Source organism: Mytilus edulis, chromosome 9 (assembly GCF_963676685.1).
Source record: "Mytilus edulis chromosome 9, xbMytEdul2.2, whole genome shotgun sequence".
In the NCBI taxonomy this organism is placed as follows: domain Eukaryota; kingdom Metazoa; phylum Mollusca; class Bivalvia; order Mytilida; family Mytilidae; genus Mytilus; species Mytilus edulis.
The window spans coordinates 55,994,456-56,012,148 of NC_092352.1; the positions used below are offsets into that span (position 1 = coordinate 55,994,456).

General features: G+C 31.9%; 1 protein-coding gene across 2 annotated transcripts in view; it reads left to right on the plus strand.

Moving 5' to 3' along the window:
• The first annotated feature begins 654 nt into the window (after positions 1-654).
• The window catches only part of LOC139488611 (QRFP-like peptide receptor), a 67,865-nt gene continuing 50,826 nt past the window's right edge, over positions 655-17,693 (plus strand). The window contains exon 1 of one of the 2 annotated variants that reach the window (XM_071274338.1): positions 655-1,496. In XM_071274338.1, the coding sequence (XP_071130439.1) occupies positions 1,061-1,496 (436 nt within the window). In that variant the 5' untranslated portion in view covers positions 655-1,060. The remainder of the gene's footprint in view (positions 1,497-17,693) is intronic. The other variant, XM_071274337.1, reaches the window with a different exon arrangement.

Here is a 17,693-nt window from a genome sequence, read left to right on the forward strand (position 1 = left end):
TCATAGACAATATAAGCAACGGGCGAATACATTTATTTTTTTCAGTTTATTTTTCTTTGCGTTGATAGTAAAATAAAATACATCTTAACTCAAAAATGTCAAAATAATAACATCTACATGTCAATTAGTTATATATCTGAATACCAGAGAGGGAGGGACGATTTATATCAACTATTCATTTCTGACAGTCTTTAAAAGATTGAAAAAAAATGAATCGGAGGACTTTAACAACGTCTAGTAATATACTTTTAGTCATACATTAAATTTAAGCCAAAATTTGAATTATCAAAGCTAAATTATCAAAAAATTAATAATACATCAATGATCAGACATAAAAATTAACTGAGTTAATATAAAAGGTATTGTATCGCCTAGCGCTTTCGTTCGCCTGTAGAGACTTGACAAGACCGAGACGTTGTTATTTCAATATTGTATCTCATTACCTATTGTTGCTTTCATTTCATTTCATAAATTATTCTCATGATAATTCTGTACTTCTGAAATTAACTTTTTATTACATACAGACAATCAAACAGTTCGATTTACTTTCAGATAATTAAACAAAAACACAAACTAATGTACATAATTTGACTCTATGAAGAAGATGACAGAAGAAACCGGAAATTATTTGATAATATAATACTTATTCTAGATACAGCAAAAGGATGGTGTCCCGTTAAGTTGTATGTATATGATTTGTTAATAGATCATTTCAGATTGGATAAAATAATTGGTAGATCGATGGTTCACTTATGGCAAATTGTCGACTTGTATTGTTTATGGGTTATGTGGTGACATCAATCTTTTCCCACTTAGAAATCGTAAGGTTTGGATAATAGTTTTATTGGAAAAATTCTTCACACATTTGACTGTAATACAACTTTTACGATTCAGCAGTTTCATAAACTGTTTCATCAAATAGACGAACTTCAATCAGTTTGAATTCTTTAACTGTCAGATTTCCGTTGATAATATTAAGATTTGTTTTTGAAGTGTAATTAATTATTGCGTGTTTTTTTTTTAAGATGTGCCTACTGAATAAGGCTAAACAGGTGGAAAAATGAATGAAACAGAACTATTATCGTCTTTATTAATCAAAATGAGCGGATTCGAAACAAACGTTTCGAACTATTCTTTGGATACTAACTATTTTGGAACTAGCACAATGTCTTTCGAAAAGACGACGGTGGACAATTTAGATTCGCGTCTACATCCGTATCCTAAAGAGTTCAGAAAAGTTCCGTTATGGGAAGCAAGTTCGAAAATATTTGTTTATTCCTTAATGATATTGGTATCCGTCATTGGAAATATTCTTATAATTTTAGTTGTTGCGAAAAACAAACGGATGAGGACAACTACTAATTATTACATTGTGAATTTAGCTGCTTCAGATTTATTGGTGACTTTGTCCTGTACTTGGGTAAACCTTGTAAGCGATTTATCAGAGGGATGGATACTGGGATCTTTTTTCTGTAAAGTCAACAGTTTTGCTCAAGGTAAGTCACAGATAACAAATTGAAACGAACTTAATGTTTCAAGTTAATTCAAGTATTTTAATTTTTGACATTGGTACCTATTATGTCTGTTTGTTTTGTTGACACATCCTGTTGTCAATATAATAAAATTATATGCGAATGTCATGTGAGAGGTTTAGCTAGATATAAAACTAGGTTTATTTTAGTATATTACCATTTTCTACATAAGCAAATACTTGTACCTAGTCAGGAATTCGACATTTATTATCAATTCGTTTGTATTGTTTTAGCTTTTGATTTTGCCATTTGCTTATGGACTTGAAATTTAGAATTTTCCTCGGAGTTTGGTATTTTTGTTATTCTGCCTTTGACTAGTTTCCTACTATAAGTTGGTTTCCTAAAGTTATACAAATGTTTTACTGAAATGTATAAACACAAAAATCTAACTTCAATGTAGATTGAGAACAAGAACATTATTTTTATCTTCAGAGGTATTTAAAAAATCTACGTTTCTTTTAGTTTCCTCCGCTGACAGTTGCATTACTCTGGTTTGTAAAAACCAATTCACCTGGAACTTATAAAACAAGAATATTATCGTTAAAATCAATTGTTTTGGCTCCAGTTCTTATAACAGAACCGCAGAACTTCTCGTGTTTTATAGAAGAGATCTGGTATATGATTTTACATTTCATTTCATTGACTTTGACATTTCACCCAAACCTGCCCATGGCACAGAGTTTTTGTTGCATGAAATTCAGTATATGAACAAACTTTGTAATAAATTTTAGTCGCAATATAAAATTATTATTAAGATTGCTATCGAATGTTATGTTATATATTTTAATTCAATCTTCCCATAAAGGTCATTTGCTGTGTGAAAAAATAAAAACAAAGTGATAAATTTATAATTTAATAGAAGAATAAAACAACCGCAAAATTTTCTTCTAAAAAACTTTGTACTCTTAACTTTGTTACAGTCTACATTAAAGCATAATCTATGTATCAGTAGTTTAAGTACGTTAAACCGCAGCAACTGCATGCATTCTGAGGTACGTTATAATTAATTCTAGATAAATTAACGCAACTGTTTATCTTTATTCTATAATGTCAATTTATCGAGGTGGGCGCTCTCAATTCACCGACTTTTATTGCTAGTGTTTCTGTGTACATTAAATTTAAATTAACGAATATTGCGTCTGAAGTCAGATATAAAAACAATGTATAGATATATTAACACATTGTTATTCGGACATGTATTTGTAAGATGAATATATTGAAGAAAAATTTCAACCTTGCATACAAACAGGGGGCAGAGGACGCCAGAAAAAGGATATAAATTCTCGTTAGTCGATGACAATCTGGCGCCACGGAAAAAGACGAAATAACAAAAACAAAAACTACGGCATACAAACACAGGTACTAAAGACTAAGCAATATGAACCCCACAAAAAAATCTGCGATGATGTCAGGTTCTCCGGAAGGGTACGCAGATCTTTCTCTTCATATTGAACCTGTAAAAATGTAACCAAGTTAAACGCAAGTGCGGAAATCAAATGACGAATAATATATATGAGAAGATGTTTTTTTTCTTTTCTTACATCGACCGTATTCCCCTTCGACACATTTAAACTGTAAATCAAAAACAATTACGTTGAACATATGAGGTACGTCTCATCTGAATTCAAATAAAAAGAAAACAGATTGATCAAAACCATTATATTGTCAGGCATCGAGGTTAAGATTATTATATTATAGAAAATAAAGATGACGTCAATTTTATATATGGAGACTTCATTATTTGTGCACTGATTGGTATCAAGCAAACCAAGACATAAAAAAAAATGCGATGCTTGTATAAGATTGCAATAATTTGATTTTATGAAAGGCCTTTATTTTTGTATCTAACCTACAAAATGTATGAACCGATACACGAATCTATAATAATTTCTTATTGAAAATTTTTGGTTGTAGAACTAATGACTCTTTTACTTAACAGAAATATCTATTGTTGAATATGCTTATTTACTGTGATTCTCTTCATGTATTTATTTATATGAGACAGACTTCGTATAGAGTCTTCTCAAGAAGAATGAAAATAGGCTTGCATTATCGTATGACTAATGCATTCGTACAAAGATGAGTTATTCGAAGTTGGGCGATTGATAGAATATGAATTAAGTGAGAACGAAAATTTGCAACAACTGAAATGAATTCCTTTTGTTACATTGTAAATACATATATGTCGTATCTTTAAAGCAACGATCCATTAACATGTAACTTCAGAAGGGATATAGTTACGATACTGTTGTCAGGTCATTAAAGATTGCATATTTTGGCGTTAATATTGATTCACTTATAGGGTCTTTGCATCGGAACTAAACACATTTATTCAAAAACCAGTTGTTGGCATGACACGGGTTATGTTCTTCTCATATACATTGTATGTTATGATGGTATGATACTAAACCCCTAACGGGAAGGATTGTGCCTGATGTTCATATGATGAAATCATAATCTTTCAGTCAGTTTAATTGAAGTCTGGAGCTGGCATGTCAGTTAACTGCTAGTAGTCTGTTGTTATTTATGTATTATTGTCATTTTGTTTATTTTCTTTGGTTACATCTTCTGACATCAGACTCGAACTTCTTTTGAACTGAATTTTAATGTGCGTATTGTTACGTTTACTTTTCTACATTGGCTAAACATGTTTAACCCCGCCGCATTTTTGCGCCTGTCCCAAGTCAGGAGCCTCTGGCCTTTGTTAGTCTTGTATTATTTTAATTTTAGTTTCTTGTGTACAATTTGGAAATTAGTATGGCGTTCATTATCACTGAACTGGTATATATTTGTTTAGGGGCCAGTTGAGGGACGCCTCCGGGTGCGGGAATTTCTCGCTACATTGAAGACCTGTTGGTGACCTTCTGCTGTTGTTTTTTTTCTATGGTCGGGTTGTTGTCTCTTTGGCACATTCCCCATTTCCATTCTCAATTTTATTATTTGAGACATTCTCTCTGTAAATACTCTATTCTGTTGTAAAGTTTTTTTTCAAATTTTGTTAGTCTAAAATTTGCTCTTTCTAAAATTCAAATAACAAATACTTTATGACCGAAAAAAAATCGTTCATAATTTTATGAAACTTAATATCGAGAATAATTAAGGGGTTTCGTAGATTACCTGTATCATGGCATAATTAAGATTCTGTTTTTATCCAGTTTACCTAAATTTCCAGTGGCAGCTCAAATTTCCCGCCCGTAATCCCCGTCAAACCCTATAATTAGACCTCAAGGTTGTAATAGTATTTATTGTTAAGTGTTTTCGTCCTCAACATGCATGAACTTTTGTTTCGGGACGTAACAACACTGTTGTTTGTTAAAGGAGGGTTGTGCTTCAAACATATTTAACCCCGCTACAGTCTGTATGTGCCAGTCCCAAATTCAGGAGCATGTAATTGAGTGGTTATCGTTGATTCGTCAATGTCGGGGCTGTTTATAGTCGACTATAAGGTATGGGTTTTTTCGCATTGCTGACGGTCGACCATAATTGCTCACATCCTCACATCCACTAGATTTAAACTTTGGTGGATAAACGAAAAAGTCAACACGACAAACGATGCCAATTTAGAAATTACTTTATTTAAAAGTTGAAATAAATACATAAATACGGTCATCTCAGGGAACGCATAAAATGTAAAAGTACCACCTTCATGATATTGACGTAAGGCTGCATTGTTCCCTTTACTTGACGTTGGGGTTGACATGGTTTACTTTTATAAGTGACTTCTACGTGATGAGATTGAAACTACGTCATGTATTGGATATTAAAGATAAATGTCCAGGTTATTAATAAAGCCAGCAAGATATCTTTAGATCAATTTGCTAAACAAGTTAAAAGCCAGTTTATATTGGTTCTACTGTGGAGTTAAATATCAAAATGGCATATAAAAACGTCTTTTGAGATAGGTTTGTTCAATATGGTGTCTTTATAAATGATAATTTCAATTAGTTTTAGAAACAACTTCTTTCGTAATGTCCATTTTTACCTGTGTCGCCATTGACGAAAGTAAGTATAGTTCATGCTCGACTCCGTTCCTCATTCTGTTATAATCAGACAAAACAAGCACTTAATCAACATAATCTGCAAATACGAAAAGTACACATTAGGAAAAAAACCTTCTATCATGCATATTTATCATATTAAGTAAATTCTAAGTGAATTGTTAATCTGGCTCGACAATTGGGAAAAGGCGCCGAAGGTCTGAAACAAAATATATACAGTGCTATCGCAGAAAGTAAAACAACGTCACACTGAATAAATAAGGAAAATTACAAATGGTAATTTGAAACTAACTAACTTTTTACGGTTTGTCAAAAGAAATGCGTTTATTGTGTTTGCAGCAGAAGGATTGCACTCTTGTATTTATATAATGTAGAAATAAACATGATTTATATAAAAGATGATGATACATAGTTCTTTTTTAACTTTCTTTACAATAGTCAGAGGGTGCGGTGCGTGTGTTTTATGACGACATTTCTGTAATTCCGTCTGACAGCCGACTGTGCAAGATCAAAAACCCGTCCTTTTTGTCTAATAGATTTATATTATATTAGTGATCTTTGTCCAGTCTTGCTTTATCTAATCTTTCAATCTTTTTTTCTTTATGTTTACTCAATTTTTTAACCATTAATCTGCATATAATAATTCCGGATGTCTTGATATTCTTGAATGTAATTTATCACAAAAGTAACAGAAGTGCCTTTTTGTCTACCTTTTTACGTCAACGAGTATAGGGTAATGTGGGCGGTAAACAGACTAGCTAGGTACAACTCGTAACGACATAAAATAACACTGTGTATGGGTAAAGTGGGCGGTAAACAGACTAGCTAGGTACAACTTGTAACGACATAAAATAACACAGTGACTGTATATGGGTAAAGTGGGCGGTAAACAGAATAGCTAGGTACAACTTGTAACGACATAAAATATCACTGTATATGGGCAAAGTGTTGTGCTGTGCATTCTGAATAAAATTCAGATATATCACAAGTCGCTTGATCGTCTTTCAAAGATCATATGAGGATAACAAAATCAGAGATCTATATTTTAATTAGATTGCGTAGGGTTATTCAAATTTAAATTCAAATACTCCAATATGAAATACAATTTTATGACAAAAATTATCTCAATCCCGCTCGGGTCAAATTTACTGAGAAATTGATCTCATAAAATTTGCGTTAGGTCGCGTCGCGTAACATGACTGTCATTGACGATGCGTATATATATTTTCTACATCAAAAAATCAAATAATATATGATTTACACTTATAAAAAGAGCACAGATAAGTTTTTGCTTGATATCTGAAGCTTAGGGAATGAACAAATTTAGCTCTTGTATTAAGAAAGTAAGTAAATTTTATTTCGAGTCGGCATATATATACACAATAACAGAGAAAACATGAGCTCTGGTGAGCTCTTTAACCGACTATCACATAAAAAACATGCAGCATCATGCAAATACTACCAAATAAAACTAAAAAAAAACATGCAATATAATGAAAGCAACTCTATTTGATTTGTGAGTCTCCAGAGTCAAAGTTCATGTGGAAAGCGCCTCTATGTGCATTGAAACGGGGGAATCAGCAAATCACTTGGGATCATAAAATATAACAGACTTAAAAGCATAAAAACAATAAATAAATAAATATAAGCACTAGCATTTAATGGCAGATATATTAAAAAAAAAATGCATAAAAATGCATAAAAAGCAGAGCAAAAGGCCATTATAAAAAGAAAGAAAGAAATTTCAGCTTTGAGACAGCACTGGGTGGAAACGACATGAACTGCAGTAACATTTTTGACCCCCACACCAGGAATTTATATAATTCCTAAACTGGTCAAAAGAAGTCATGAGTCGAGCCTCATTAGGAAGTGAGTTCCATACTTGTGCTGCCTCAAATCTAAAGGATCTTTTACCATAACTGGAGGTTCTAGGTCTAGGTACCTCAGCAGTGTTTACATACCTGAAATTATATGAACTATTTTTTATTACAACTAAATCTTGAATAAATAAAGGGCATTTTTTATTAATTATTTTAAAGGTCTCCAAGGCAAATGAACGCATTCTACGAGTTTTTAATGATGGAAGGTTCGAAATCTGCAGGAGTGTTTCGTATGAGCTCTGATGGTCTTCATAAATAAATCGAAGCACTCTTTCTTGTATTTTTATCTATTTTCCTGGTATTTTGTTCCCCACAGAAATGCCAAGTCAAAGGGCAATAACTAAAGTTTGACATAATAAAAGAGTAGTAAATTGTAAGCTTACTCAGTTTGTTTAGATGTTTCCCAATTCTTTTCAAAACATTTAATTGCCTTGCAGCCTTTTTACAAATATTTGAGATGTGTAAATTAAAGTTTAATTTAAAATCAATCGTAACTCCAAGTAGTTTAACCTCATCCTCACATGATATAGAAATACCATTCAAATCAAACACAATCTTTTTATCATGTGTTTTTTTGCCAAGAGAACTAGCTTGAAATTTCTCTGGGTTGGCCTGCATTTTATTGGAAGAAAACCACTGTATTAAAAAATTGCTGTCTTCCTCAAGAGCAGAAATTACATCTTGTAAGGAATTTCCAGACTTTGACAAAGTATTGTCATAGGCATAATTATATAAAGAACAATTTTTTACAAAAAAGAACAAATCATTAATAAAAATATTAAATAGGATGGGTCCAAGGATAGAACCTTGTGGTACCCCTTTAAATATGTCAAGCATACCACTTAAATTTTGGTTTACTTTCACACACTGTTTTCTTTTTGTTAAATAACTATATAACATATCAAGTGAGGATTTGGAAAGACTATAAGCTTTTAGTTTCAGTAGCAGTAAGTCATGGGGGAGACAGTCAAATGCTTTTGACAAGTCCATAAGGATAGCTGCAAGGTATTTATTTTGATCTAAGGCTAATTTCCAATCTTCAATTACTCTTAATAAAGTTGACTGACATCCAAAACCAGATCTAAAAGCTGCCAAAAAAGGACTGAAGATTTTATCAAAGTACTGCACTAATTGTACTTCTATGGCATTTTCAAAAATTTTAGAAATAGCCGGTAATACACTTACCGGTCTATAATTTCCCTTTTCTAAAACACTATTCTTTTTGTGAATAGGTGCAACTTGAGCTTCCTTAAGACGGTCAGGGAAGGTCGATGATGATAATGACAAATTAACAATATCTGTAAGGGGTTTTATTCTGGCCTGACTTGTATTTCGTCAAAAGTAATGTTCTAGTTTCTTTTTCTCAATTCAAAAGCGCAAATGTTTGTTCAATTTAATACAGGTGTATCAAAATTTAAAGCGCAAATGTCCATAGTCCAAAATTATATTAAACTTTATTTCATAAAATGTTGTTCATCAGTAATTTACAATTTTTTTTTTCTTCTCAATTTTAACGAGTTGTTTAAAGTTCAAGAGGTAAGATTTTTTCTTGTTGTTGTTATTTTGTTGGTTTTTTTTTCGGGAAAGGGAGGTCTTAATAAAACTGTTATTTTGACAAAGAATCAACCAATACTGTCGCCGAGCTAGCATTCTTTTCATTTTGTTAAATATCACGTAATCCAAGAGTTCATCCAGACGTTGTCAAAAATAAAATTTGCACTTCATTTTTACTAACTTCCGCGTATATTTGCCTGCAAACTAATGAAATTCCGATTTTGTACGTAATACGTCATTCGAGACAAATTACTTGAGTCTCCTTAATGCAATAATAGTGTTTTCTTACTCAAACTCTAATTTGTTAAAGATAAAATTGAGAATGGAAAACACAACGACACGTATTAATGATTTATTTACATGTATTTTTGTATCAGTGCAAAAAAATCTGTCTGACACAACATCATTTACAAATTTATAACATAAATTAGGAATAGGAAAAATAAGAAATGTCTTTTTTTGTAAAATATCTAACTTCCAGATCCGAATATTCCTAGTACACTGACAACTTGTGGGTAAAGATTCATTAGAGAATGATGTTAAGTTGTCTTTATTCGATTGTGTCACGAAATAAGACAATTAATAGTTACTCGTATGACAGTTAATCAAGCGCATCTACGTGCTCGAAAAAAATTTATACTCTAGTTATGCGCTATTGGTTTTACTCATCGGCCAGGACCGTACAGTACCCTGCTGATCTCCTAGTATTCTTGGTCGCTGGTGAAGAGTTGTCTCATTGGCAACCGGGCCAATCTTCTTATAATTTATATACTACAAGCATCCACAACACTTTGACTGCTTCGAAAATCCCGTGTTTCATACGTTCAAAATGAAATAAAAATAGTTGTTAGTTCGATTTTAATATTGGAAAGTTTTGCATTGATGTAATCTTAATAAATGGTTTTCTATATTTCATGATTTTCATTGAAAATAGTTAATGTATATGTCGGTTCTTAGAACAAAAACATGTCTTACAATTATAAGCAAGGAGTTGCACGCGATGTCGTTCCTAGTAAACCCCTACTCGTTTTTAATAATTGACAAAAAATGACATGCTCAATGAATATAAAATTTATAGTATCGTCAATTAGGAAGGAGATATGAAAATGGTTTATACGGTACAACCTGCCATAATTAAGTTTCATCCCAAATATTAAATCATTCTTTTTCTAGTATAAAAAAACTGGGAAATGTGCAATTTTTCATTTTCATTGGATATCATAAAATTTCAATTAAGAATTCAATGCTTCTTTTCGTAAATTTATTGGTGTGTAAACATGATGCCCTGTATTATTACTAACAGATGCTCTCGATACTTATGATTACATTTTTTGGCTAGGACCATGAAAACACGATTTCCATCAAGTTTTTCTTTTATTTACATGCATGTACTTGTGCACTTAATTGTGGAAGCTTGTGTCATAATGAAAGTTACATTTCATTTTGAAGTGAAGTTGAATGACACGAGAATAAAGAATGGAAAAATACCTAAATGGTCTAAATACTCATATGGTCCAGCCCGTTAATAACAAAACGAGATCTACTCATATGGTCCGACCATACGCGTATGGTCCAAATACTCATATGGTCCGAAACATTAACATGGAACACGACTCCAGTAAATCTGCTACATGTATGTAAAAAGGTTCACTATGACCATCTTTTTAACATTTTACGTTGACAATTTGTACTTCTGTAAAAAAAAATCGGTCGAATTCTTTCGAGTGCAATGGGATAAACAACTTTACGATAGTTCCTAAGTACTGATTCGTATAGTGCAAAAATCCGAAGCTCGCATCTACAGTACTGTAATTGAATATACTTATAATTAATTCTAGATTTTTTTCTAATCATGGGCAAGAACATGTTCCTTAAATGTATGAAAGCAATCCCCTTCATGCAAGAGATATATGCAAGATTGGTGTAAGGCCGAATTGGGTTATGTTGCATTAATTTTATCTTAGCGTTCCGAGATAAGATATTAAAATAAAGAGTACCATATCTTCTGTTCGAAATCTTCCAATACATAAAATTGAGAATGGAAATGGGGAATGTGCCAAAGAGACAACAACCCGACCATAGAAAAAAACAACAGCAGAAGGTCACCTACATGTCTTCAATGTAGCGAAAAATTCCCGCACCCGGAGGCGTCCTTCAGCTGGTTATCAGAACTTATCAGACGGAATCAAAATGCAAGCTACAAATAAAGCAGACAATAAATAATAATTATATTCAGTGCATCTTGATCAGTGGGAGAAAACCAAGTCATCAAGACACAAATTGCAGTCCTAACAACACATGTGGCCAATTTCGTAACCTAATTGTACAGAATGTAATATGTTTCTTTCAAGAATATTTTTCTCTGTTTCCAAGTTAAATGTCTTAATTAAAGAACATTTTATCAGTAATGAAGAATAATGCTCTTTCATTTTGTAACTATACAAATCATAATTAATGCAATAGTTTTATACATAATTTATTTACGGAAGAATCTGAAAAATGAGTCCAGCATATATATATAATTTGCTAATAGCCGATATAAGATAAAGAATAGATGTAGTTTTAATCAGGTGGCTTAATGCGTCATAATCATTTAGCTTTTAAACACTTCAAAAGTAATAATTTCGGATTTTCACAATTTGTTTTCAGCAAAACTTACAAAAAATTGTTTTCTTTCGAACTATTTGCACCAATTATCTTCTGTGTCTTGTAATTTTGTCCAGACATTATTAAATTTTCTAGATGAGCATTCAGAAACTTAGTTTGCTTACAACTCTTTAATTATAAAAATTTTACTTATTTCTACATTTAGATTATAAATAATTAAAGATATTATCTAGATCTCAATCCGAATATTAGAAATTAGTTACCAAACTGTTCGTTCTAAAGTTTCACTGTTACACCTTTGTGCCAGGTTAAGGGCTTAGGGTTGGGGTGTTCCGCTAACATGTTTATCCCCGCCACATTCTGTATGTATGTGCCTCTCCCAAGTCAGGAGCCTATATTTCAGAGGTTGTCGTTTGTTGCTGTGTTACATATGTGATATTCGTTTGGACATTTTTGGATATTTTGGACATAAATTAGACAGCTAGTTTTGTCGTTTGAATTGTTTTGCTTTTATCAATTAAGGGCCTTTTATAGCTGACCATGCGGTATAGGCTTTGCTCATAGAAGGCCGTACGGTGACCCAAAGTTGTTAATTTCTGTGTCATTTAGTATATTGTGAAGACTTGTCTCATTGGCAATCACACCACATCTTTTTTTATATGTATAAACAGAAATAATGAATCGTTTCCCATTGTTTAAGGTTAGTTTAAAACTTATTTATTTATAGTGAATTGGGAAACAAGTTTTGCAACTTATAATAATCCCTTTCCACTTTGCGAGTGCGAGTGCTGCCTTGTAAGGCATTAGCCTGCTCTTTTTCGAAATCTACAAGGGTTTCTTTAACGTGCAAGAGATATGTCTCTCTCTTAACATGGTTAATACCGGTCAATACAACTAGCATATTTAAATTGTATTTAGCACAAATACTGCAATTTAAAAAAAAATCACCACATCCAAAAAATTAACTATTGAAAAATCATTTGATCAAGGAGGATATCAAATGTATAGCATCTCCAGTAATCAATGTTTCAATCGTTCACGATTTTGTATCAATAACAAGTTCTCAAGTTTTAATTAACTAATTTAAGGATGTTCGCTGCTCAGTTTCAAAATAAATAACTTTTCATAAAACTAGTATGTACTGATAGGGAATAAATTGAGGAATCAAAAAAGCAAAAAAAAAAAATATAGGGGTCAATGTGCTTGTTTTCGAGATATTAGCCATTGGAATTTTGGCGGGAAAGTGTTCTCTCTTGACTTTTCATAGCTTTATCATTGACCAGTTAAAGTTCTCAAATACTATTAAAAACTAAAAAAAAATTTATAAGACTTTTACAAATGACTTATAATTATACATGTAAAAGATTTATAAAAAGAAAAATGGGGGTTCATGGGGAAATATTTTTAAGGCATTCAAATGGATAAAACTAGAGGATTCCGAAAAGCTGACAAAATAAATCCAAAACATGACAAGCAGACATCCTTAAAAGATCCGTTATAAACTTATAATTGAACAACAAAGACAAAGGTTGAAGTTTGCGATGAATATATGGCTGGCTATACTAGTTTTAAATAGGTTACCCAAAGAATGTTCGAGAATGTAACCCTATTTTTAAAGTATTATGTAAAAGCAAAATAACGACCCCCTATATTTGACTATGGGTATAGAAACATGTTCTTCCCTGGACTTCTTATAATGTTTGGCAGTTAACCCTCCTTCCTATGTTTGAATTTGTTAGATGTATATTTTATACGGTCGGAATGGGGACCTTGTATTTGATTTGCACTCGTCTAAAATATGTATCAAATATGTGTCACTGGACAAGAAGGACCTATTAAATCAATTATAAAATCCGTTCAAATTTTTATATTTTTCGACATTGTTATATATTGTTTGTTGATTGATTGTGGTTGCTTAATTAATAAAACAAGATTATCTGAAATGGTTAAAACACATTATGTAGGGGTTTTGTATATCGAAAAATATGAATGAACGAAATGACTAATTGAACACTAACGCATACCACGTGATGATGAACATCTTACCTTGGGCTATCAAACATTTTATGGAATAAACGTCCGAGCGCGTTACGTTATCTTCTCTGTAAATGAATACGAAATTGTACTAAGTATCTCAAATCTTAGAAAAAAGCCCATTAGATGCTTGAAAACAGAACCGGAAGGGAATTCATATCAGCCTAAACCTTATCTGTTATGCAAGTATCGGTTGTTTCGTCCTTAATATACATCTCAAAGCAATTTTTACGTTAAGATAATAAAATTCATAGCCATGTTTAATCATTGAAAACATAAATATGTCCCTTGTTAACGACCAATTCTTCGTAAAGATTTAATAAGTACTGCATTCAAGTTTTCATGCTATAAACTGCCGTTACTTATTGTACTATCCACGAATGAATATTAAAATATCGTGCTTTATCTTTTTGGTAGATAATTTGTGTGCCCGGAAATGAAATACTTCTTTTATCATTGCCCAAGGAAACAAAAGTGCAAAAAAAGTTACATTCTTTCACAGTGACTTACGGTACAACTATTAAGTGATACTATCGTATCACCTAGGATATTGGTTGATCAGATTGATTTCACGACTCGATTTTTACAGGGTTTTTCATTTGCAGTACTATAAGTTAAAACATAAACAAACAAAAAAAAACAACAATAAAAGACATTATTGTAATATGATGTCCTACTTTTTATGTATACTTCCTATATGTCTAGGAAATTTAGAATGAATGGTATCCAGGGAACGTCCAAGTATTGAATACATTTGCGTGCAGTTATAATCGGAGAGTTAAAGCGTGGACTGGACCAATGTTTTACTTGAATCACAGTATAATAAATTGCATTGCAAAGATATCCGATCGACGCGTAATATAAAATTGGCTGCAGTCAACCCGGATGAAAACTTAAAAAAAGTGCATTAAAATGATAGTTAATTTTATGCATTACTATTTATATAGACAATAACTGTTTAGTGTCTTTAAATATCAGCTGTATTTGTACGAGGCTAGGAAACAAGGTGTATGCGAGCTTTTAGCGAGCTACTACACCTGTTTCGAGCCGAGTACAAATACATCTGATATTTAAAGACACTATAAACAGTTATTGTCTTTATCCTGCAATTAATTCTGTATATTATTTGTGTTTTGAAAGACACAAAAACACATGTTTTGCATTTATTTTCGATTTGAAATCCCTTGAGGCCCGTGTAGTAATACGATACAGTAATCACACATTCAGCTGAAGACGGGTTCGCAAAAAAACAATCTCGAATGGTCAACAATAATACATCGCTCAAGGTGAATAATTATTATCTATTTTAACATAACAACTAATTTCAACAGTAAAAACAAATAACAAAACATTGTCCAATTTGAAACAGGAGTGTACGAGTTGTCCTACGTTTCAGACTCTACATTCACTACACATGCATGCTGAAATTGACATGGTTGTTTTTGTTACACAATCATACACATTCAAGTAAGTTGTCATCGTAGAAAAAACTGCTGTTCATGTGTGTACAGTATGTTATCAGAAATTGGTGTGATTCTTATTGCTCTAAAGAAATGTTTAAAAACAAACATAACATATTAAAGTAATCGTAAATTCGCAATTAATACGTCATTGAAATGCGACTGCAATACCCATTCTGAGGTCACGCAGGTTCATACAATACTCAGTCCGGCAGTGGGCGGAGCTTTAAAGCGATATCTGAATAGTATACAGATACAGCATAGCGATATCTGTAGGGCTGTATCTGTATAGTAGAACACCCAATTGCAGGATAAAATTATATAGCCTGAAATAAATGTCTGTTGGTATTACCAAATCAAACAACGCTTTATAAATTTCATGCGTTCGAAGCATTTTACTGTATTTATGTTCATTAAGATAAATACATGTACAAAGATATCCGATCGACGAGTAATACAAAATTGGCTGCAGTCAACCCGGCTGAAAAGTTAAAAAAAAGTGCATTAAAATGATATTAAATTTTATGCATTATATAGCCTGAAATATATATAGTTGTCTGTTGGTATTACCAAATCAAACAACGCTTTATAAAGTTCATGCGTTCGAAGCATTTTACTGTATTTATGTTCATTAAGAACACATTAAACCGAATATTTACCCTTCCGGAGCACCCGAGATCACCCCTAGTTTTTGGTGGGGTTCGTGTTGTTTATTCTTTAGTTTTCTATGTTGTGTCATGTTTACTATTGTTTTTCTGTTTGTCTTTTTCATTTTTAGCCATGGCGTTGTCAGTTTGTTTTAGATTTATGAGTTTGACTGTCCCTTTGGTATCTTTCGTCCCTCTTTTTTTAAGCCAAGTGTGTATAAAATTGAAGAGGTGTAAATGTATGACCAAATAGGATCTAACAATGATAGGCAAATCCCTGCGAAAACACTTACCCGAGGGAGTAATAACCTTAGTTTCATAATAATTATTATTTCCAAATTTATAAATGCACAATTATTATTTTTTAAAGAAAGGTTAGTAATAAATCATATCAATCAATTACTGAGCTTTAAAACATGGTACCTGCGAACAATGTATATGCATGACTTGAATTGTTTGAATATGATGGCTTTAAAAGTCACATTAGGCTACTTTCACCGAGATATCAAAACTCATCTTCAAAAAATATTTTATATCTTAACAATTATCTTATTACAGTTAACATACGCTCAAGGCCAATATGTTTTCTTCATTACAGAAATTAAAAGAATACGTAAACTTTCGTTTCCACCATGGTTTCAAAAAGATAACAAGCTAAACTATCATGATTGACATTTAATCAACACTAAAGGCTTTTTTTTAATTAAAGATTAGATATTATGTTACATGTCGACGCTTCCTGGAATATTCAGATTGGTTTAGAAAGACCACAAGGCAGCAAAAATATCTAGCAAAATATACGACTTTTTTAATTATTTGGTTTAAAATTGTTTCTCTAAGTCCAAAAGTTCATACCTTATATCTAATAACTAAATAAGGACAAATGTTTGTAAGGTGTCTTGCATATTTTCTTAAGTGCTTTAAATGTGTGCAAATTTGCACAAACTGTCAAATCAGTCTTGGTTTTTGTGATCTTGTCGTTAGATATGAGCCAAGACATAAACCATATGGAGATTTTGGAAAATAATAGTTCATACAAGACATGATAAATTGACAAAAAGAATGAGTAAATAAACTCATCATAGATGCCAGGACTAAATTTACGCCAGACGCGCGTTTCGTCTACAAAAGACTCATTAGTGACGCTCGAATCCAAAAAAAAGTTAAAAAGGCCAAATAAAGTACGAAGTTGAAGAGCATTAAGGACCAAAATTCCTAAAAGTTATTCCAAATACAGCTAAAATTACCATTGGGGTTCAAATAATTGAATAACAAAATATTTGATGACATCTCAGTGTTAAGTGACATTTCTACACTACAATATCTAAATCAATGTATATGTTTCATTTATTAATTCATCAATAAAACTAACTTAACTTGAAGAATATTTGATATGTTGCAATTTTAGGGGTTCAGTAGTGGCCCCTTTGAATTATGTTCTCCACTTAATCATAATTAAAATACCTTGTACTGTAAATTGTAATATAATTGGTAGATAAAAAAGGTTACCGAATAAGTAGATGTGTGAAAGGCAGCATGTAAAGCAAAACGTTTTCTGAAAGTTGTTTGAAAAAAAAATTTAAATCCAGATTAATCTAGAATTTTTGGGTATTCAAATACGTGGGAGAGCCTGACACTGTATTTGACAGCACCATTCTTAGAATTAAACTTCTGAACTCAGGAAACCTACCAAATGAATACCAATATGTCACAATAATTCAGCAACACTCATCGATTTATCAGAAATGTTTCTGAGTTTTAGAAAAAAAAATGTAGGCACATGATACACAAGAGATATGCGAAATTAAAACAATTAGGTCTGAAAATTTCTGTTTCAAGGGGATATGAAATATGTGAAGATACAACTTTTAGATAATGATTGTTAGATTTGTGAAGAATAATATTATGCTATAGTTTTATGTTAGATGCATAGAATCAAAGCCAGGCATCGAATGGTTCATAGTTTGTTGATCAGTATTGC